General features: G+C 31.9%; 1 protein-coding gene across 3 annotated transcripts in view; it reads right to left on the bottom strand.

The window, feature by feature from the left end:
• Positions 1–25,369, bottom strand: part of LOC110095242 (BEACH domain-containing protein C2) — a 105,723-nt gene that overhangs the window by 62,226 nt on the left and 18,128 nt on the right. For all 3 annotated transcript variants that reach the window (XM_028700115.1, XM_028700117.1, XM_028700116.1), the window contains 3 exons: positions 23,077–23,208; positions 22,183–22,287; positions 6,769–6,882 (listed from right to left, as the gene is read on the bottom strand). In XM_028700115.1, the coding sequence (XP_028555948.1) occupies positions 6,769–6,882; positions 22,183–22,287; positions 23,077–23,208 (351 nt within the window). The remainder of the gene's footprint in view (positions 1–6,768; positions 6,883–22,182; positions 22,288–23,076; positions 23,209–25,369) is intronic.

The following is a 25,369-nucleotide window of genomic DNA, read 5'->3' as shown; positions in this document are numbered from 1 at the left end:
TTAAATTTTGTAGGTGAATGACTAAAACGTAGAATGAGTGCCTAGTAAAGAAAATGCTAAACCCATATCCCCCACTAACCACATCTACAAAAACCATAAGCACCTAAGCTGATATCTTCAAATAATATTTTAAGACATGATAACCTGGCATTAGTAATCAGAACACGGAATAAGGAGACGTGGTTTCATAATTAGAAAAGGTCTCTTTTAGTTTTTAAGAACAAATCTACCCAGTCAAGAACTGACCGCTGGTCTTCCAAGATTGGATTGTCTTTGTAGACAACCCCTAATCAGATCAATAATTTAACAGAAACAAAACTTACACGGATCGTTATCCACTCAATTTTCTATGATATAGTTACTCAAAAAGAGCTAACCATCCCACATATGTGAATTAATTATTTAATAGACCACTCATAAGCAACAATTGTCTTAGTAAATTCGTGTATTATATTTGCATAATATTCAAATGTATGAATTAATCAAAAATAGTACTTATAATACCCAAAATATTCGAAATAAGTGTAAGTATAAACTTTCTATGCATGTTAATTTATTTTCATTAAAATCTAAAAAAAAAATTCATTAAAATCTACTTTTAATTCCAAGCATTTTGACATATAGAAGCATATGTAAAATAAGAATCTGATTGTATATTGTATAGTTATTAAATGAATTACTGTTTATTTTTAGTAACAGTTAATTTAATTTTAAGTATTATTTAAATTAATTTAATTAGCATTTACTTAAATGTAATGTAATGAATTTTTTTATTGTTAATTACTGTAGCAGAAAATCCACTTAAACTTTCATGCAATGGCTGATTTCCTCTCCACTTACATCCTACGGCTAGGAATGAATTGGTAAATCAATAGTGGAAAAAGCATTAGGGAAGTTATAATAATATAATATAGGTAAAGCACAGAACTAGTAGGTATGAGCTTTTCCTTCAACTCCCTGCCATTTGGCTTCTGGCATCCGAAGGAGCAACATGCCGTGAGCTGAGGAGCAGTTGCTGCTGGACAGAGCTAATGTAGGCAGTTGTGGGGCAAATTTCAGCAAAACAAGGTAAGAGAAATTAGGTAGATATTGTAGTTAGTGGCTGAAATTTTTATTTGGCTAAAATAAAGTTATGTTTGCAGTTTCTGCTAAATGCTGAATTCAAGAAACAGTGAAGGAAAAATAGGTAAGGGGCTGCTGTAATTTGATGTTGAACTGTTTTAGTTTGTTGATGGGCTACTGTGTGTGGGAGCTACAGTTTTGGTCGCTGATTTCTGAGGTAATGAGATGTAGGAAAGAAGTTTAGTATTGTAGAAAGCTAAAGAAATTAGTAATTGTATTTTCTATGATAATGTGTGCTGAAATAGTAAGGACAATAGTAAAAACTGCTACTATAGTTGCTGAAATTAGTGTATATTGTTGCTGAAAAATGAATTTGTGAATGCTGAGTGTGTTGAAACCAGTTGTTGAATCCAGTAGGAAAAAGGAAAGAAGGAAAGATGGAGATTAGGAAGGAGAAAAGGAAAGATTGTGGGTTGCATGAGGAAGAGTACAATTGAGGTAATTCATAAGATATTCATATTATTGTTTTATCTATTTATAAGCATGTGTAAATAAAAAAATACATGTTTTAGGAGACGTACAAAAGGAGAAAAAAAAAATATGATCTAGAAGAATTAATTCTAAGTAAAATGTGATACCCAAACAATACATAGAAAATAGTAAAAAATTTATATATTTGTAAATTCATAATTGTTATATTTATTAGCATTTCTCATTTCAATTTATGCACATAATTGTGTTGATTCATTATTAAGGGACTATAATAACACGGATTATGATTGTTAAAATTGAATGATATTAAAAAAATGAAATAAATCATATATATGGGATAAGCCTGATGAACTAAAGGAGAAAGACCTGACGAAATAAGCCTACACTCTCAAAATTCCAAAAGTTGAGAATTCGGACCCAACCTTGAATGAGAGAGTAGCTCAAGTTCTACAAATTGAAAATTCATACCCAACCTTGAATTAGAAAGCTAAAAGGGTGCAAAAGCTTATACTCATCATATGACTTGTTTAAGGTGTGGAACAGTTAACCATTTATAAAGAAATGTTATGCATTTCTTATGATCAGTATGAAATTTCAATATGTTTTAAATTAATTGTTAACAATATTATTATTATTTCTTATATATTATTTGTATATTTTATTGAGTCCTAGCTCATAGTAGTGGTTGTACTGTATGAAAGGGAAAGAAGCCCGTAGAACATTATACAAAAAGGGACGACTGACCTTTTTGATGTACATACATTTTTTTGTGTACATAAAAGTCTAAGTGAAGGATGTACATAGACTTTTAGGGCATGTAAATAAATTTTTAAAAATTTTAGTAAAGCTCTGTATTTCTTTTGATTATATTGAAAATTTAATCAAGATATATTATATGTTTCATGTTGTTAAGTATAAAGTTTGATATATTAGGAAAGTCTAAATATATAGAAGTAACTCAAAATGGGTGTTCGTAAGAAGGGGGCTGTTTAGATTTTTCTTCTGTGTCATACTCCAAGTTGACCGTAAGGGGAGCCAAAATGGGGTGTGAGAGAAATTTATATTAGAGCTAAATCACCTCCTCTAAATCCTTGGCCTCATAGGGTGTAATTGCAAACACTCTAGCTTTCATAGGTTAATTATCTTTAACATCTGATGCTTCTCCTTTTAACTGAATCGGTGATTTTCCTTGTAATATTGGCATTTCTTGAAATTGAGTTTTTCATGCCTAATTACCATCAAGAAATCTCCTAAGTTGTGCCTGTTCAAGATACCCCTGACATCCCTAAGGCCTAGCATCAGTTCTTCTCTTAAGGGCAATCCACCTTACGATGACCTAACTCTTCCATTTTATTGTGATTTGGCTCTGATGCTAATTTTTGTCACGCCCCATTTTGGCCCACCTATGGTCATCCTGGAGTATTAGCAGAGAAGCAAAAAATCTAAATAGACCCCTAACTAACACCTATTCTAAGCTACTAAACAAAAGTAATATTAGACTCTCCTAACATATTAAGTTTTATACTTAACAACATTAAGCATGTAATATACCTCAATTAAACTTCAAATCTAATCAAAAAAATATAGAGCTATACTAAAACTTTTAAAATTTTATTTAGATACTCCAAAAGTTTTTGAACAGCCACCACTTGAATCTCTATGTACACCTAAAATGTATGTACACCAAAAAAATAGTCACTCCTTTTTGTCAAATAACTACAAGCTCATTTTTCTTTCCTGCAGTACAACAACTACTAATGAGCTAGTACTCAAAGAAATATACAATCAATGTATAAAAAATAACAATAACATTGTTAACAATTAATTTAGAATATATTTAAATTTGATACTTATCATAAGAAATGCATAATATTATTTTCTATCCTGATAAATGTTCAACACCTTTAAATAAGTCATATGATGGCTATAAGCTTTTGCACCCTTTCATCTTTGCAATTCAAGGTTGGGTCTGAATTCCCAATATTTAGAGTTGAAGTTGATCTATCATTTAAGGTTGGGTCTAAATTATCAACTTTTAAAATTTTGAGAGTGTAGGCTTGCCTCATCAGGTATTTCGCCTTTATTTGTGTGGGTATATCCCCTATATATGATTTATTTCATATTTCCAATACCATTCAGTTTTAGCAATCATAAATTGTGCTATTATAGTCACTAATTAATGAATCAACAATAAATTGAAATTTGAATGTTAACATAAACATAACAATTATGAATTTATAAATATATAAATTTTTATTATTTTCTAATCATAATTTGGGTATCTCACCTCACTTGGAATTCATTCTTATAGGTCCTATTTTTTTTTTCTTGTACACCACCTCAAAAAGTTTCTCCTCATTCAACAATAACAATTTCATTCTTTCAAAACTTCTTCTCAACCACCTTCCCTTTCCTTTTTCCCTTCCCTACAATTTTCTACAGCCCTTTCCTTCTAAATTCAGCAAACACTACAACACCCTTACCTAATTTCAACCATTCTACGTCAACTCTTATCAAATTTCAGCAACATTACCGCAGTTCTTATCTGTTTCAGCTACCTGAATTAAGCAATTTGGAAATTAAATTTTCTTACTTATTTCCACAAATATAGATTTATGATTTCAGCTACTATTTTCAGCAAACAACAGCATCACAACAGTATCAATTATGTTCTTTCCCTCTCCCAAACCTTTCGCTTTTCTTACCTTACTTTTTTTTCTGAATTTTCCTGGCAGCCCGCAGCAGCCCTTCGGTCTCCTAGCTTCTGCTCGCACATGGCTTCAGACTTCAGAGGATCGGGCAGTGGAAGGAAAGAAATGGAATGTTAAAGTTTCATAGTGCTTTAACTTAACCTATATAATATAATAATACTATAATGCATTCTCCACTAAAGCCCTTTCAGACTCTCCTAGCTGTAGGATAAGATTTTAGAGTGATTAGTCAATGGCTCAATGCATGCATATTTAAATGGCTACAGTAACCAGTAAATATATTTAAATGAAGATGTACCTAAAAAATGAATATAGATAAATATAGTATTAGGTTTATATTTTAAAAAATCTTCAATATATCAAATGTATCAAAATTAAAATTAAAAGTTAATGAAAGAAATTTGACATTTTCCATATATGTGAGAAAATAAAGAATGATTTTAGTGGAAAATGTTCATGCTTACATTTGGCATTAATATGTTAGAAGAGTCTAAATATATTACTTTTAACTAATCTGATTCTCATAGAAGTAGTTTGTCATGCCGGTCCAGCCTGGACCGGCCCAACCTGGACCGGCCCAACCTGGACCGGCCCAGCCGGTCCGAGTCTTCTCCAGGCGGAAACGGAACAGGGGGGAGACGGAAGAGGGAAAGGGCCAAGGGGTGGGGTCCACTTGCAATTCAAACATGGTTTAAGTGGTTTTTGGAGGGAGAAGGAAGGGTAGAGAAGTCCTTTTGCTTTTATTTTGAATTAGATTGTATTAATAGGGAGTTATGAGGGGATTAGGGTTTCATCTGGATTTTGAAAAGAGTTTTGTGTTCTAGGTTTTCTTGCTTGGGCTCTTGGCGTTGCCGGAGATTGTTGGAGAGTTGTTCTTCCTCTCGAATTGAAGAACATTGTATCTTGCTTTGGTTTTGATCATCTACTAAGGGAATACAATTGTTTGCTATTGTTTTTCCAAAGTTTTCTCCCTTTTCTTTCAGCTTTTCCATTGTTGGTGGCTGTTTTCTATTGAAAACAGTGAAATATTGGTGAATTGGCGAAGATCCGATAGGAATCGCTTGGAATATTCAAGTGGTACCTATCATAGTTCCGAATGGTTATTAGTAAGAAGGGGCTTGTTTAAATTTTCCTTCTCTATTATACTTCAAGTTGACCGTAAAAAGGGCAAAAATGGGCAAAAATGGGGTGTGATAGTACTACTCTACATTAACTGTTAAAAGTCGTAAAAAAGCACAACTTTTAACCTTCAAAATTATAATACATATATTTTATGCATTATACTACCACACGAAAAATACTCCTTTATCTATCACATTATGGCACATCAAGAATAATCTTTTAACTAAGTTCAATTAAATCGTTCAAATATTAATAGAATAATCGATATTTTTCATTCTGAATTCAAAAGCAAAATCCATTTAATGCACTGTAAGTACCATCACATGTTTTACTAAGAAACTGGTAACTAGGCTGTAAACATGTCAATTTCTGAATGAAAAAAATAAAAAGATAATTAGCAAGTCGAGTAAATCTGAATAAAACCATAATTACTTCACCCAAATCTGAAATGAACAATGTTCTGAATCACAACAACTAACCAAGTTCGAATTATGTAGTTCAAAACTTTTTTAATATCATTAAATCCTACCTTAAAAAACATAGAACTAACAAAGATAATATTACCAATTGTTTGAAGAAAGAAATGCAAATTAAATTTCTTACATAAATTGCAATATATCTATATACAATTAGGTAATAGAAATCAGTAGAACCAAAGCATAAGCCTAAGATTAATAAGGAAAAACAAGAAATGATGTACTCCTATCTTCAATCTTACAGCCATATGTCCTCTTTTATATTCGATAACTTTCCAATACTATAAACTCATAAATCTTGCTACTGGCTTACATTAAAGTTTAAATCAGGTATCTGCCGGTGATAATATGTGGTAAATGAAACCCATTAAAACTTAGCACATTTTCTTTATTATTTTAGAAAATTTTCAAAACTGGAAAGTTAATCTTGATTCAGCAAGATACAGAATCAAAGCTAGCGATATGAACTTCCACATGCTTACAAGAATGTGAATCAAGACGTGCAAAGCTACAAAAATTTAAAATTAAAAGAACTTAAGATACACACTACACGCCAGATTAGCAATGAATATTCAAAAAAGTTAACAGTCATTTCAGTGTACGCATGAGAAGTTTCTGAACACGCTCCTGACTAACCCCACAAATTGAACATATTCCTCACTCTTTTAACAGTCCAACAACTTATGAGTGCTTCAGTTACAAATGAAATGCCTTATTATATCAATCTGAATATAATATGACAACATACATGTATCAAATATGAAATCCTTCAAAAAAATATTATTCTTGATTTAATTTTCACAAATCAAGAACCTTCATAATCACTGAGATTTCTGATATAACTAAGGTTTCTCAGCAATGAAACAATGAAATCAAATAAAAGATGATATAAAAGAAAATTTTACCTTCCATCCATCTTTTTTTCTCATGGAATGTTCGAGTATGATAATCAGAAAGTTGTGAATAAGGTCTTCAATCTCTCCAACACTTGCATCATTCAATTCTTTAGTGGAAACCATCTAAAGGAACAAGGGACAAAAGGAAACGTAATACAAAAGCTTTGAGCAAAATCAATTTAAGAAACACATTAAACTGCCCAGGATGAAGATAAATGTAATTACCATATAAAAGACTAGAACAAGTTTCTTAAAAGCAATAAAGGCTCTCTTAAATTCATGAAGATGAAGCAAAACGGTCAACGTTGGAACCCATGGCTTCATACCAAGGGAGAAAATCCATATCTCATAGACTAATGCCACTAAAGGAAATTAAGATTACACAGATTCATAACAAGGAAAACAATCAAGATCAGTTGATAGAAAATATATATATGCATATATGTAAAGTAAGAAATTTATTTTTTGTGGATGTATAGCTATAGATATTTTTTTATGTTTTGATGAAGATTAGTTTCCTTTATTTTCTTCTTAGATCAATCTGTATATTATCATGTATGGATTACTTATTTACTTTGAATGAATTAGAAAAATTTTCATACTCTCCATATGGCATTAAAGCCCTGGACTTTTTTTCGCCAATCTCTTCTTGCATCTAAACTTTCATAGTTATCTTCCTTTGCGTCTTGGCAAAAGCCCCCATAACTCAATGTGAAGCCCACGTTGTCTTGTTGCTAGTCGTCAATGATATCTACTCCACAATCTCTTCACTATGTCAGTACTTGTCTACAATCTCAATTTTGTGATTATTCGCGAACCTGATGTCTATATCCACTTAACAACTTTAACTTCTTTGACCGCTCGAGCAACCACACAAAATATCCACTCAAAAGACGTGGCTCTTACAATCACCAATCTGTTCTAGCAGCTCCTCATCACGATCAAAATATGTGATATCTTCTATCAATGTAGGCATTCCCTCTATCGCAACATTCATTGTTGCTGGCATCCTCTATAAGCAACTCTTTTCAGAAATCACTGTTCTTCAAACAACCTTAATCATTATTATTACTTCCGTCCTCATCGTCACAAGACCCACCAGAAAGCAACCTTCATCATTGTTGCAACTGTAACCTTCTAAAACATAAGAAAAATGTCAAAGCATTATTGGAGACTCCACAGACATGAGAATGATAAATTGACAACTCTACTAAAGAGTCTTAGAAACCTTCACATACTAATTCATTATGAAACTTTTTCAACTCTTCGGTAATGGACTCAAAGCTACTGATCATGACTCATAAAAAATTTTGTGCGTATACACTTTGTCCAAGGAATTGCCACAACAAGTAGGTCTATAACCACCGTAGCCAATATAGGAGATGTTTAGCTAAATCCCTCATTTATGCTAAAAGACATTCTACATGATCCAAAATTGTCCAGTGCTCTTGCTTCAATAAAGAAACTTACTAAAGATTTTTATAGCAATATCATCTTTTATCCAATTCAATGTATATTTTAAGATCAAATTTAGGGAAATGTAATTTGGCGTGCTAAGGAACAAAACAAACTTTATTATCTCAGGACAAAATAATTTGGATAGTAATAATAATAAATTCTCCTCGTCATTTCTTTTTAGTGCTCTTTATCTAATAAATACAAAATATAGCTTATAACCATAGATTATAACACCCATCCTTAGAACTCGTATGTAAGGGACTTGATATTGAATCCTTTCAATGTGATGTGTGTGAATTTGCAACACAAAACATGCAGCATTTTGCATTAGTAATAAAAGAAGTTTAGTTCAATTTCCATAATTCATAGTTAAATTTTGGGTCCTATTATTCCCAATATTTTAAGACATGTTAGTTTGAATTATTTAAAGATGATTGTGTCAGTCTCTTGGTTTATTCTATTAAAAATAAATCTATTGTCAGATTTATTCTTTGCAAATGTCATCATTAGGAATAAAATTAGCTTGCCATAAAATTCAAACAATTAAGGTTCAATGAATCTGATACGCCTTGGAGAAAAAACAGCAAACACACGATGGAAATTACAACAAAAATATGAATATAAATGGCGGATTTTTTATTATAATTTCAAAAAAAAAACATACAGGCGATCTACACTTCGAGAGGTAGATCAACTCTCCTAAACCATAGATTAAAAAGGAAGACAAAGGCGTACGCATTGAGGCGTGATTTATAAGTATATACACCGAGCGACGAGAGTCATATAAGAATCGAGTATAGGATTAGGATAACATAACTTCTTCGTGTGAGAACTGAAAGGCGAACTCCACCGACTTCAACGGCCACGGTTCGGTCAAGTTCGACGTAGCTGGAGGCAAGCAAAGGTAATGATTTATTTCCTTTCTACCTCCATCTTTCTTCCCGTCATTTGCTTCATTGCTTGCTTCTTCTCTTACTTCCCGTAATCAAAGGGTTCATTTTCCACGACTAGGAAATGGTATTTCTTCCTGTCATTTGCTTCATCTTCGCTTGATTGTCAACTTCAACAGCCACCTTCTTCACGACTTAGACTTACATCTCCACAAAGGTAACGATTTATTTCCGCTTGCTTCCTCTTCACCTGCTTCCTGTGATCAAAGGCTTCCTTTTGCTACGGTTGTAATGTAGCTTCTCGTTGACTTCAACAGCAATATACTTGTAGACTTCGACATACCTCTCCGCGAAGGTAACGATTTATTTCCATAATTATCTTTCATTGTTTATTTTTTCTTCGCCACTTTTTAAACTATTACGACATAGTAATTTCGTTTTTGTTGTTTAATTTTTTATATTTAATTAAGATTTTTTAAAACTTAAGAAAGGCTCTTTCTACTTGATTTTGTTGTCATGGGGCAAAGTTGAATGAAATCATTTAATTAATTTAAACTTATTTGTTTGATTCAATTAAATCGAGTCATATAATGAGGCTAAGTTGAGAATTGACACTCGTGCTTCACATTTTATCAAAAAATTAAGTAAAGTTCTCAGTCATTTTATGAATTAACCAAACCGTTTTGTATGGATATATGGACAGACTCATTTCTAAAAAGGATTATCTCAAAATGAATGATCAACTTGACGATTTTCAATTTAAGAAATGAATGTTTTGATTTAGAGCAGTACAAGTATGCTACAAAATACGATCTACCGTTATGTTTATAGTTTGTATATTTATAATTTTAAATTTTAATGTTTATGTCCAAGTCTTCTAATTCAATCTATATTCATAATATATTTTTTTATTTTCATGTAGAACGTTGGTGGGCTCAATTTGGAGATGATGTTCCTGAATTAAAAGCTTTTGTAGTTAAAATTCTTAACCTAACATGTTCGACTTCTGCATGTGAACGCAATTAGCGCACATTCAATCAAATTCATACAAAGAGAAGAAATTAATTGGTTGCATATTGAATGAACAAAGTAGTATATGTTATATTTAACACAAAACTGAATGATTGACATCTCAAATTATAAAAGCAAGGAAACTGTGATAATAAATTTGACCCTTTGCTTATTAATGATTTACAATCTGATGATGAATGGGTTGCTCTTAAGAATACTGATGTTCATGAAGTTGAACCTGAATGAGAAACTCATGTCAATGAAAATAATGAAGCATCCAATATAAATATTGAAATGTCTACTGAATTGGGGTTATCTTTCAACTCCCAAGTATATAAAAGAAAGAAACAAACAAAGTGTGATTGGAGCTTCAAAAAAATTCAAAGGTATTCTTAAATATAATGAATTATTTTTTATATTATTATTGCTTCATTCTAGAACTAATGAAATATTAACTGCTATATGAGATAAGAAAAAAAATATTATAGATAAAGAAGAATTTGAGGATGACTTTGATATAAATTATGATGATTCTTCTGAAGACAATCAAAGTGATGATGAGCATGCATTGGATCTTGATCCTAAGTGTGTGTTTTATTTTTAAGTGAATTTATTTTGAATCTTATGTTCCAGAAATATTATCTTAGAATAAATCATCAAGTTCATAATTGACTTAATATTATGTCATTTTTTGTCATTATTTATAAATTTAAATTACTTATTTTTATAGTTTTGAGCCTTACGCCTCGAGCTTACGCCTCGCCTCGCTTAGACAAAACGTCTCGATTCCCGATTTCTAGTTTTTAAAACCTTGTCCCAAACAACTTAGACATCGCTAGGAAGCCCTCACAAAAAAAAAAACTATAGCAACTCTCCCATAAAATTCTCCATGCAAACATACCATAAACCCTACTACTTATAGCAAATAATAAAACAACAAATTTCAAAATAGCCCTCCCCCAATTCCCTCTCAAATCAGCCCCAAAATCAGACCTTTTTAATTAGGAAATATCTCATAATTAATTCCCTCTAAATCAGCCCCCAAATCTGCCCTTTTTAATTAAGGAACATCTCCTAATTAATCAGCACCCAAATCTACCCCTTTTAATTAAGAAACATCTCTTAATTAATACCCTCCAAATTAACTCTTCATCCGATTTTCCATAGTAAAACTTCTCCATGCCAAATTTGAATTGCTCTATTTTGCCTTTCAGAGCATGCACTTTCTTGGCTGTCATCTCTCTAAAAAAACCTCATTCTGATACCAATTTGATACGCTTTGGAGAAGAAACAGCAAATACAATGGAAAAAACTGCATAAATATGAATAGAAATGGCGGATTTTTTATTATAACTTCAATAAAAAAGAAAGATACAAGCGATCTACAATTCGAGAGGTAGATCAACTCTCTCAAACAACCTAGACGCCTCAAGTAAGCCCTCACGAAAAAAACTACAGCAACTCTCACATAAAATTCTACATACAAACATAAACTTAAACCCTAATACTTATAGCAAACAATAAAACAACAAATTCCAAAATAGCCCTCCCCCAATTCCCTCTCAAATTAGCCCCCAAATCATCCCTCTCCAATTAGGAAATATCTTCTAATTAATCCCCTTCAATTCAGCCCCCAAATCTGACATTTTTAATTAGGAAACATCACCTAAATAATCCCCTACAAATCAGCCCCCAAATTTGCTTTTCTTAATTAGGAAACATCTCATAATTAATCCCCTCCAAATAAGCACTCCATCCAATTTCCCATAGTTAAAAACTTCTCCTCCATGCCGGATTTGAATTGCTATATTAGAAAATGTTTCCTAATTAATCCCTACTTTAATTTCTCTTCTCACATATGTAATGATAGGTTTAATTTAATGGGCCCCACAAGGGGGCCAAATCCGTTGCCCTTTCTGCCTCTGGCATGCTGCCCTCTCCCGTATCAAAATCATGAGATGATTTCAACCAACTCTCAACCCAAATGGAAGACTATTTATAAGCCATCATATGTAAACATTCCATAACATAATAAGGTTGCTGCAAGAAGAAATGGCCATCTCCAACCCGAGCATTTTATTTCAATATAATATGCCTAAATATTATTTTGGGGGAGCTGCTCTAACAGCCACAAACTTATGAATAAGTTACATTCTAAGTCTTGGATTATAAGAGTCCTATGAAAATATTGTCCAAATTTTATCATAACTTATGAACTTCAAATCATCCGGCTTCTAAGATTTTTGGGCATGTAACTTTTCTTCACATTCCTAATCTATATTAAATGCATTTTTTGGGTATTCTTTGTAAAACCCGGAATTCGTCATTTGGGTGCATCGCACGCATTTTGATGCGCCGCGACAAACTTAAGTGAAATTTTGATGTCGTCAGAATTCGACGAAATAAATTTTATTAAATTTGTCACGAAATTTCGATCGAAATGATATAAAGAACTTATATCCAATTTCGCACGGTTTTGAAATTAAAATTCGCCGAAGTTCTTTTAAGTAATATTTAGCCTCATCTTCCATTTTTACCCCTAGGAGTTCTTAAGGAAAAATTAAATAGCAAGGGTACATGCGTCATTTGGCCATAGGAATTTTCTCTAAAACCCTCACACACTTAAGGGACCGATTATTTCGGTCCCTTGGTGTTCTTTTCGGCCGAGCCCGAAGAGAGGGCGACGGGAGAGAGGGGGAGGCGAAGGGAGAAGCCTCTTGGCCGGCGGCCGGTAGGTTTTCCTGCGAGTTCCTTTAGGAAAAACGTAAAGGGAGGCTTGGAGAAGCTAGGAGGTAACTTCTTTTTGGAAAATCTTGTATTTTTCTTGAGTTTTTATTGAAGCAAGATTTTAGGGTTTGGTTTTTCTTAGGGATTTCTTTAGAAAACCTTTAGGGCTTGTTTGGATCTATTGTTTTATGCCCTAAATGTTAAGATTTCTTAAGGAAAAAGTTAAATCCGAAATTAGGGTTTCTTTTTTATGCTTTATTTTTATAGGGATTGTTGGAAAAATGTAAGGAAATGGATGTTATGAAGAAAATGAAATGTTTTCTTAAGAAATTTTGATTTTAAAAATTAGGATTTTTCTTAACTTAGAGATTCTAAGGTTGCATGTTCACTAAAACTATTCCTAAGGGTTTAGGGATGTCTCTAAATAATAGAAATTGAAATTTTGAGAAAAAAAATTTAATTATTTTATGATTTAATTCCGAAAATAATAGGTCTTAATTATATGTATAGGGTAGGGGAGTAAATTATAAGTGTTTGGAATGAAATAAATGAAATTTTAGGTCCCCATAATTTAGGTTTTATTTAAATCTGAAATTAATTAATTTAAAATTTAATTATGTGTGGGAATGAGGATGCATTAACTTAAGGCTATAAGTAGGAAGAGAATAGGGAGCTTATAAAAGAATTTTATGAGGAGATTAGTAAAATAAAAAAATTTATTTTGGCAAGAGGTTTATGTTATGTTATTTTTTTTAGGTTATGACTTGAATAAGCACAAATAAAGAGGAGAAGAGGAGGATTTCATAGTATTTGGAGGTAGGAAATCTTTTTCCTTACATGTCCACTTAATGTTTCATACTTATATCACTTTATATGTTAAACCCTTATGACATTGCTTTATAGAATTTGATACTTCTTTATAGAATTTGATACTTGGTAAACATGCAATACATTTACTTCATTGTTTCCTTTATGATTAAGTCTAAAACACATGTTAAATAATCATTACATGTTATTTATTTTATGTTTAGAAATGCATGTCAAACAATTGTTCATATTTGAAATATTTGAAAGTATATAGAAAAGAAAGAATGTATACTCATATGAAAAGAATATAGAAATGATTGTGCATGATTGATTACGGAGTACCAAATACGGTGCAAAAGCACATATGAGCAATACGGGAATATTATGGCCCTTGGGGCAAAAGAGGAAAATGAATGAAGGATCAAAAGAGGTTTGTGTACCTGATCAGTACACCCCTGGTACTCCGGGACGGTTGTATATGGTAAATAAGTAAGCATTTTGAGATGACATTTTATTACATGATATATATCTAAGATACATGCATATGGCACATCTAAATTGTCTCTCATTCTTAAGACAAATAATATAGCATGTGTAGGAAAAGAAAAGCATGTCCCCTTTAGTTTAAAAATGTAATTTTCGTTTAATAAGTCATGTGAGCATGTTTAGGATTAGAAATTCCTATTGAGCGTTAGCTCATTCCTTAGTGTGGGATGCCTTTCAGGAGAACCTGCAAGAAGAGATGGCTGATAACCCAAGGTTTACTTACAGTCGTCGTACCCCGGGTGACAGGTTCTTTTATTACTTTTTTTTACTAGTTGTAATTCATTTACTTTTTGGTGGCTTTGTCATAGCATGAATAGTTAAAAGTTTTAGCCACCTTGTATATATTGTGAACTCTCTTTTGAAACGAAATGAAAATGTTTAGAGGCGCTTTATGTTACTGAAGTCTTTTTAGAAATTTTTATTAACATGTAAGATGATTAGTGATTGTTCTGAGCGTCCGATTTCATTCCCGCCTCGTATATATGAGCTAACCGGGCCGGATCATGACATTCTTTGACTCAACACATACAAAAGTGCTATCATCCACCCTCCAAAAAATTGTATACCATGACAAATGTCATTTTCATTAAACAGAATCATATTTTTCTACTCATCTTTAAGAGGAGAAGCTAGTCATGAAAGAAGATAAGGTATTCTCTCTTATTAATATTTCTTCATCATTAAAATCCATATCTCCCGGGGTATGAAGGACTAGTCTTTGTTTTACATCTTATACCCATGCCTCCTATGGAAATAATGAACCTCTCCACGCCTCATATGCCTCGTGTTAAAAGATATTCCTGATGTGACAAATCGTACTTAACAAAAAAAAGTTCCTGCTTCAGAACTTGCACCAACTTGAAGTTTTGACCACTCTTGGGAAAGAAGAAACAGTTTCTATTCAAATAAATCACATAATCATTTGGAAAGTAATACCAATCATAATCTTCATATCCATCAAGAATGAGACCAAATAATTACTAAGGACACCTTATACCTGCTTTTGATACTTTTTCTTCAATTTTAAAGTTTTCAATGTCTCATTGAAGTAACCATATAAGCCAAAAAAATATTCGCATGCCTATCACATGAACTAACGCTTTATCTAATGAAAATTGGATACAAGCTATGAATGCAAAGATGATAGCCTTAGAAAATAACAAAACATGGGAGACGATGAGTTTACGGGTAAAAAAAAAAGACTTTGAATGTACAATCGGGCTGACACTATGAAATACCAAACAAATTGATCACCTTTAGAGGTAAAGCTGTAATGAGCAAAAAATGCAAATTGGTATAATAAAAATTTCTCTTATAAATTAAACAACAATTTTTAACAACAACAATATCATCATCAAGTCTTTATCCCATGACGTGGGTTCAACTACATTAATCATTTTTCTCCATTTTCATGTTAAGAGTTAAATTCTCATTTAAATTTAATAAAAAATGTCATTTCTAATATTTTCTAGCCATGTCTTTTTAGGTCTACCTCTACATTTCTTAGCATAGATAAAATCCAATACATCTACTCTCATAATCGGGTCATCGAAAGGTTAATATTTTTTGTGTAAAAACCTTCAAAGACGACTCTCTCTAATTTTATCTACCACTAGAGCGACGCCAACTTTTTCACGTACATACTCGTTTCACATTCTGTCTCTAAGAGTGAAGCCACTCACCCACTTGAGCATCCTCATCCCTACAACACTTAACTTTATGCTTCTCTTTTAAAGGCAAATATTCTGCATCATAAAGCATTACAAGTCTCACTACCAACTTTTAAAATTTTCTTTTAACTTTGAGGGGTATTTTTCTATCAAACAAAAGGCTCGATGTATTCCTCCACTTCAATAATTCAACTTGAATTCTACTAATAATATCTCCATCTATTTCACTACTCACATTGAACAATAGATCCAAAATATCAAAAATGTACTCTTATTAATGACTTAATTTTCTAAAGTCACAATCCCCCCACTAGGTCTACTACTATTAAAATTATACTCCATGTTATTTGGTTTTAGATCTACTCAAACAAAAATCTTTATACTTTAAGGTTGACCTCCATAATTCAATTTTTCTTTCAACTCCCTCCTAATCTTATCAACAAGAAGAATATCAACAACAAAAAGCATACACCAAGGAACATCCTCTTGTAAATATCTAGTAAGAATATTCATGACTAAAGCAAAAAGATATGAGCTTAAAGCTGAACCTTGTGTAATCCAACTGAAATAGAAAAATAATGATCAAACCAACTTGTCTTTGAGCACAAGTAACAACTACTACATACATATCTTTAATGATTTGAATATAAACATTATTAACTCCATTCTTTTCTAGAACTCTCCAAAGCACTTCTCTTGGAATTTTAACATATGCTTACTCTAAATCAAAAAATATCATATGTAGATCCTCTTTATTCTCTCTATACTTCTCCATCAAACCTCATAATAAATGTATAGCTTCCATAATAAACATATTCAATCCAATTTGATTTTGAGAAACATTAGTATCACGTCGTAACCTATGTTCGATAACTCTCTCTCATAGTTTTAAAGTATGACACATTAACTTAATTCCTCTATAATCTACAATTCTTAAAAAAAAAAGAAATTAACTAGGGTGTAAATAAGTCGAGCTTGCTCAAATTCGAGAGATAACGGGCTAGTGAGCCAGGCTTATCGAGTCTCGAGCTCGAGTATGAGCTTTAAAAGGCTCGACTCATCAGCTCGCAAGCCTGCTCGCAATGGATGTTAAGATTTTTTTAATTTATTTTTTATCCATAAGAAGCTATAAAAGTTAAAAGTTTTGAGCTGTCAAATGTGAAAACCTGAAAAATGCCGTTTTAGACCTCGCACGCTTTTCAAAGCGCCGCGACGAGTTTTAAGTGAAAAAAATTCGAGGTTGTCGGATTTCGACGGGAATATTTTTATAAAATCCTATGCAAAATTCTAATCGTTTTAATATATAGAACCCATATGTAATTTCATATAATTTAAGAATTAAAATTCGTGTAAGTTTGAAAAATGCCTAGAATGCCCTTAAGGAGTGTTAAAACACAAATTGTTTAAGTGAGGGTAGTTTGGACTTTAGGAAAATGAAATGAGGCTCCCACTCTAAATAAGGGACCGAAATATTTCGGTCCCCCATTCGTTCCTAGCGCCCGAACCGAGTGGAGAAAGGGGGAGACGCGGACGGACAAGGCGGCGGGATAGCTTCGGGCGGCGGCTCCGGCGACCTTTTCCGGCGAGGAATCTTGGGGAAATTGAAGAGGAAGAAAAGGGAAGTCAAAGGTAAGCATTGGAATATATTTTTCCCCTCTCTTTCTCAAGATTTTTAAAAAGGAAAATTTTAGGGTTTTTTTTTTCAAAAATGATTTTCTTTCAAAATACCTTCACAAAGATGTTTCCTAATGATTTTTGAAAGATAACTATGGAATTTGATTTAAGTTTTATAAGAATAAATTGTGTTTTGTAAATTAGGGTTTTGTAAAAATGAGAGTTTTCTTTGAGATAAGCTTAGAGAAAAGTAATGTGATGTTTTTAAAACTCTTATGTGAGTTTTTTTTATAAAAATATGGATTTTTGAAATCTAGGGTTTATCCGATTTTGTTTTCCTATCAAAATGCCTTTGTAGAAAAGTTTCTATTTGAGATTGGGAACTTTTTTTGGGAAGACGGATTTCTTTTTGGGAGATATTTTGCATGCCCTAATAGTTGGGGTTTTCCAAAAGCTAGAGTTATGATGAAATCCTAATTCTAGTGAAGATAAAGTGGATTTAGCATGGTTTAAGTGGGGGTTTTTATAGAAAAACCAATGCTTGATGTGTTGATTAGCTACATGCTTTGCCTAGGATTTTTCTTTTACGGTTTGAGGGAGGAAACTTATGCTTACACATTATGTTTTGTCATTTGTAGTGTTTGATTTCATAAGAGGAAAAGGGGCGTAAGGATTTTTGGAAGTTCGCATTGTGGTGCACGGATTAAGGTAGGTGGATTATAAATTTTAGACAAATTTTCTTTCATTGCAAATTATATTGAAATGACAAATTCCTTTATGCTCAATATGAAACTCTTATGGCTTATGTTCCCTTATAAGTTTATGGACACCTGAAGCAAATGCAAAGGTTCTCTTTATGCAAATGTACAATTCATGAATGAATCTCATGCTCATTTCTTTACTCTTATTATACATATCTTTCCTCTTTACATGCAAAAGCACACATAAGCATATCAAGCATGCATATCTCTAAGGAAACATACATTTGGTTAGTTTATGAATGTTTTACATAAAGCATCTCTTATGGTTATATAAGTAATAAGTGTATGTGCATGTTGACGCGGGAGTATCACATGGTAAAGGAGGCTCTTATGAGCCATGGTAAAGGAGGCTCTTATGAGCCATGGTAAAGGATGGTTCCTATGAACCAATGGTAAACGAAATGGCCAAATTTTATGTACCTTATCAGTACAAGTGATACTCCCGAGACGGGTGTTATATTTACATGTTAAACTATTATGAACATTTCATATTCATATTATGCATTTGAGACTATCATGTGAGGCAAAATGTTAAAGAAAAAATAGAAATGTTATGAAGGAAAAAGCACTTGAAACTTGAGGTAAGGGTATGCATTTCCTCTAAGCAAAAGTTTCTTTATATTGATGTTTCTTTTGTTAAAATATCCAAGCATGATTTAGTTTTCTTTTATTAGCTTTAAATTCATTTGAATTGCATTCACACCTATTGAGTTTATGATTCACCCTCGTTGTGGGAATACTTTTCAGGAGGATCTAGGAAAGGATAGATGACAGACCAACCACCGCGCACTTACCGTCGTAGGGAGACGACGGGCGGCAGGTTCTTTTGAGTTTTGATATTTTATATAGAAGGTTTAGAAATGATAAGTAAGAAAAAAATGATTTTTGGATTCCCTTTGAAATGAGGAAATGAAAAGTTTTTTTTTATTGGAAGATTCTTTAGTGGCTTTTTCAGTTTGTTTGGTACTTATTTGGAGATATGTTAATTGTTTATTGTGAAGTTTCTTTTATCTTCATCCTGTCCGACCTCTGTTCCCTCCTCGCACTTGCGAGCTAACTAGGCCGGGTCGTGACATCAAATAGCAAAAACACGAGTAAATAAGGGCACTATATGCTTTTTACAAAAAAAAAAGAATAGAATGCTACAGCTTTTTAAAATATATATATTTAAAAAACTATATTCATATTTCCAAGGAAGAAAAACCTATAGCATTCGTTTATTACTCCAGCAAGTTTTGTCATTTCTCCCAAGAAAAAGCTACAACGCAATAGCAAGCCATTCTTCTTCTTCGGCGACCCCTTCTTATGGTGTTTTTCCGACAAACTCATGAGCTGGCTCGTGAGCCCACATTTATTGTCACAAGCCAAGGTCGAGCATACCATTTGATCTTGACTCGAGCTCACAATTTGGTCAAATAGTCGAGCTCAAGTTAGGCATGACTCGAGCTCGGTCTGACTCGTATACACCCCTAGAATCAACACACTTCATCTCCGCCCATCTAGCTCTTTTAGTTTTCAAAATAATATTGAAAAGCTTTGTAAGCTAAGAAATTCCTTCATCTCTTAAGCATTTTCACACCTCTATTGAAATATCATCAGTTCCAACCACTTTTGCATGCTTCATTTTCTTTATGGTCAGTCTTTAACTTCGGATTTACTAATACAATGATAAAAATAAAAATCACTATCATCATTTAGGATGATAAGGTTACTAAAGTCAATCGCATTCTTATAATCTTCCTTGAAAAGCTTATCGAAATATCCCATTCACCTTTGTTAAAAATTTTCTTCTAATAAAAATACTTTTTGACATTCATTCTTAATGCACTTCACCTGAATTAAATCCTTATTTTTTCCATCTCTTTCTTTGGCTACCTTATACATACAAAACTATACATAAAATAATCAAAATACTTGTATAAAACTTTATATTTCATTTCAATCTTTTTAATATATAAGTATATATAAATGCATAAATATGATAGCAATCATAAAACTAGTTTATTAATTCAATCATTAAAACCTAAGTTCTGTTAATTTTATTGTTTATATATTGTTACTATAGTAGCAACAAATGTAGTGTAGCAATTCACTATTTTTCATTACACAACGGTTGACAATGACTTCAATGGACAAAATGGTTTCGAATTTAAAAGGAAAATAAACTATTCTTTATAAAATATTACTCATATTAATTTAAATTAGGCCGAAATTGAGAGCTGGAGCAGTTGGTTGAAGGAAAGATGAAGAAAAAGGGAAGGACGGAAAGAGATGCAAAGATCTAGGGCTTGAGATGTAGAATCCTATTCTGGGAATTCTCACCTGCAAATCAAGGTTGATTTTGAGTTCTTAAGCTTAAAAGTTTCACTGAGAAATCCTTTTTTAGGTAAAAATATAATATTTAGATTATTTGATATAATTTTGAGATTATTTGAAATAAATTCAAGTTATTTAGTATTAATTAATTTGAATTAAAAATTACTGTTATTAGGTTGTTTATGAAAAATCAAAACTTCAAGGAGAAAGATAAGAAAATTTGTCTCAAGGATTCTATAATTGCAGTGAGATACTCAATCTTTAATATAGGTGCAAAAATTCATAGGCCTAATGATTGTCAATTTATAAGATTACATGAGACCGTAATCTGCATATGAATACAAATTTCTTCATATTAAGTACTTTAATGATATTCAATGTTATCAAAAATTCTACTGCATTATACCAATTCTCATATTAAAAATAATACATATTGTGCAAATCTTACAATTTACCAACATATCAAAAAAATCATATGTTATTTCAAATATTACCTATGGATGCCTCAATGACAAGTAGATACATAAAAATCAAGGTTTAAAAAGGCAAAATCGGGAATTGAGGTGTTTTGTCTTAGCGAGGCAAAGCGTAAACCTCAAGGTGAATTGAGACGTAAGCCTCAAAACAAAAAAATAGCCTTATAGGTCTCATGAAACCCATTAAAAGTTGCCAAATTATTTTGGTAGGACGGGTCTTACTGCTCCTCATTGGATATAGCCCATTGGTGGGTCTTACAACTTAGCCTTATACGCTAAAATGCCCATTAGTTTTGTTTGGATTTGGGAAAGTCTTATGACCTCCCTTAGGAAGTAGCCTACTAGATTTTGTTTTGTTGGTAGATCGGACATCACTTGTTTGATAGCTTGACATCAGACAATAGTTTTCAATTGTTTACTAGCTCGACACTTGCTAGCCAACAGCTGTTGTGTGATACTTATAGATGTCAATGGCACAAAATAGAGCGCACAATGGCGCACGGTGCGGCGCAGACGTTTAAAATATCATACCCATGTGCGCCATTGGAACTTTATCGTAATCTTTTTCTAAATCAAAAAATAGCATATGTAGATTCTCCATATTTTATCTATACTTCTCCATCAAACCTCTCAATAAATGTATAGCTTCCATCATAAACCTACTGGCATGAACCCAAATTGTTTTCAGAAACATTAGTATCACATTGTAACCTATGTTAAATAACTCTCTCTCATACTTTTAAATTATGAAACGTTAACTTAATTTCTCTATAATTGCTTTCTACCCATTCATGCAAATAAAGAAAATCAGGACGGCACAGATTCATACTAAGGAAGGGGATCATGATCACTAATTCATATTAAGAAAATCAATATAAGTTGTTTGAAAAGGAATCTTTGGATTTAAAATATAACATATTCAAGGTAGAAAGATTATTATTTATACTATAGATATTTTCATGTTTCTGTGTGAACCAGTTTCCTTATTTTCTTCTTAGATCAATCTATATATTGAATTGTATGAAAATCTTTGAAGGAATAAGAAAGATCATTCATAGTCTCCGTAATCAGCATATCATTGATGTTGTGATGCAACTATATGCCGATAAGCCAAAGTGAAAATTGAAGGTTGATATGACAAGTTTACCTCATAATTAGAAATAAGAACTTCAAGTATCCACTCGGGCCATTCTGCCATAGAAATAAGAGTGCTTCTGTTTTCTGGAAGACTGCAAACCAAAAACAGAAGTTCCTGAAATAATATCAAAGGAAATGTTCAGAAAAAGAACAAAACCAACGGCTTAACAGCATAATAGCATTTACCAACGAATCAACATAACCTGCCCCAAGGAATTAGCAAAAATGCAATATTCTTAATATCACTAGTCACTTTCTCCCACGTAACATTAGCATCCTAATGCACCAACAAAATCTTAAGATCTAAAATCTTATTCTCAAAAATATTTTTATTAATATTCTTTAAATGCCTCGATCTAATCCTAGAAAATTGTTTTACTTTATTTTTTATTTTCTGCCCTTTTATATTAGAGTCCAAAACTAACAAATCGATGTTGGGTACATAAATTCTTCACAATCCTATATTAAAATAATTGCTCATAAACAAATGCAACAAAGAACGCAGCCACAGCAAAGTCCTACGTATGGCATGAACAGTCGTATTCTTTTTGCATCGCCATTCCTTGTTATAATTAGAAATCAATATCAATGCAACATGAGATCGCAGTCAGTACCAAAATATATATTGAAAGTGTAATCATCATCAACATTTTAAATTAAACAATATAATCCAGATACCTCCTGGCCAAATGTATAAGTAGGTGAAAATAGCAATAATAACAAATATAAACGAGGAAGAGACTTTAAAATCCGGAAATATTTTATTATGGTCAAAACCAAGTTCCCAACAATTAATCAGCAAAGTGTTTGCTTAATAAATTTCACATCTTGGTGAACTATCAACATGCAGAATCCACATAATAACTGATGCAGTAAAACGCTTTTTCTTGTCTTCTTGTTTTACCTGTATAGTTTCAATTTGAAATGCCCTGGATGCACGTGGAAGTGCGCGGAGTAGAACCCCTAGAAGCTGAACCTGCTTGAGACGGTGACCACAATCATATATGTTGAGTCCATCATCAGATGAAGTATTGACCTGACCAGATGCCACAAGATTATATGACCTTGAAAATTTTCTAGCACAAGGTCTAGATAAATTAACGCAGCAAAATGAGAATTTATTTTCAGTATCAAAACATCATAAATTTGCAAAATTTAGCTTTCCAAATGTCAAGTATCAAAATCATTTCACAATGAGAATATCTAAAAGATGTAGAAAAGTAGAAAAAAACTATTTTGATTTTATTACTTGATTCTATGCTGTAAGTTTGCTAGTATTTATACACTTCTCCAAAAAACTTATAAAGTTTTAAAAAAAATAATCAAATCTATATACAAAAAAGAAAAGGAAAAAAAACATCCACAAGGGGCCGGCAACTACAATAGGAAAAGGAGGCATATGGATTGTAATCTAAAGGCTATAAAAGTGTCAATACAACAGTTAGAACCCTTAATCGATGTGCTCAAGAATTCCTATCAAGATTAGCTGATTTGTAGATCCCACAATCCTTCGACACTCTCAAACTAACTTGTATAAAAAAAATTTAAAAAAAATAAAAAAATTAAAAAAAATTGTATAAATCTACCATTCCAGATTTACTTACAATATTTTTAAATATGGGATTGTAGAGTCATTGGTAAGAATATGTACAAATTGATTTTCTATTAGCACATATGTAATGTGAATCATCTCACTTTCTAGTTTCTCTTTAATAGAATGTCTATCCACCTCCACATGCTCTGTACAATGATTATAGGCAATGTTCTTGGCAAATTAATTATCAAATTATACTTTATTGGTCATTCCCATTCGATTTTTAAATATTTCAAAATGTTTTTAATTCATAGAAGCTCGCGGATTCTTTAGACAATAGCTTTAAGTTAAATTTTAACTATTAGATCTTGAAACAACATTTTATTTCTTGCTCGTCCATATAATGAGATTTCCTCCCGAAAATGTATAGTATTCACGTATGGATCATCTATCCAATGGTGATCCAGAATAATCTACATTAGTATACCCTTCAATCTACTAAGTTTCCTACTTGGTACCAAAACTTGATTTAAGGTATCTAAGAATATTTCAAGCATTTTGATGGCAAGACTTTTTAGATTAGTGCATGAACATACTCATGAGACTCAATATAAAACCCATGTATGGCCTCGTGTTAGATAGATAAATAGCTTTTCAAACTAATTTTTGATACTATCTGAAGTTCACTTCTTTTTTCTTTTTCATCTGCATCCAATTTTTAACCTAGTTCAACTAGGATTTCTTATGATTTACAATCAGCAATTTTCTTAGCAAATTTGTGTCATATTTTATTGGAGAGAAATATTCTTATTTTTTATTGAGCAATTTCTATTCCCAAAATGAATAAAATTTGCCCAACTCTTTGATATAAAATTTTTCAATAAATATTTTTTATTGAGCAACTCCTCTCTATTATCATCACAAGTGACAATTATACTGTAAAAATATAAAATGAGAATTAAGATTTTACAATCAATTAACTATTTTATGAAAAGGGAATGATCTCCTTAGCTTTATTTAAATCCAGCTTCATTCAAAGATTTTATAAATCTGACAAGTGATACTCTCGGAGATTTTTTAGAGCCATACAAAGTTTTTTTTAATTTGCACGCATTGTTCTTTGCAAAAGAATTATCAAATCCAAGTGACGGGTCCATATACTTCTTCTTCAGCATCCCCATGTAGGAAAGCACTCTTTCATGGGATGTAGTATAAATTTTGGCAACCCATTTCACTTTATATTGTTCCAAACTTCCATATGCTCTATGTTTCATTCGAAAATTTTATTTGCATCCTATCATTTTCTTTTCTTTTAGTTCAATGATCTTCCGAGTGTGATTTTTTTACAACATTTATCTTTTCTTATTTAATTCTTATTCTCAAGCTCCTCAAATAGAGTTTGTGATATTATAATTAAATAAGAGCTGATCTTTGTAAAGAAAGCATTATGAGTAGGAAAAAAGTTTTGAAATTATGTGTACTAGGAGATAGGATATAGAGAAGAATGTGTAGTGCTTAGTTGACCATTGTTATTTAATAAAAATTTGAAATCTGAGCTTCCTGGAGATTTTGGTTTGGGTTATTCCTTCTTGTATAGAGTTGAAGGGGGTACAATGTCTCAATTTTTTTAACAGTGTTGTAGGAATATCAAGATAAAAGATAA

Source organism: Dendrobium catenatum, unplaced genomic scaffold (assembly GCF_001605985.2).
Source record: "Dendrobium catenatum unplaced genomic scaffold, ASM160598v2 fragScaff_scaffold_1449, whole genome shotgun sequence".
Taxonomy (NCBI): domain Eukaryota; kingdom Viridiplantae; phylum Streptophyta; class Magnoliopsida; order Asparagales; family Orchidaceae; genus Dendrobium; species Dendrobium catenatum.
Note: the sequence above shows the minus strand (reverse complement) of the source record. Positions and strands in the feature narration are given on the sequence as shown.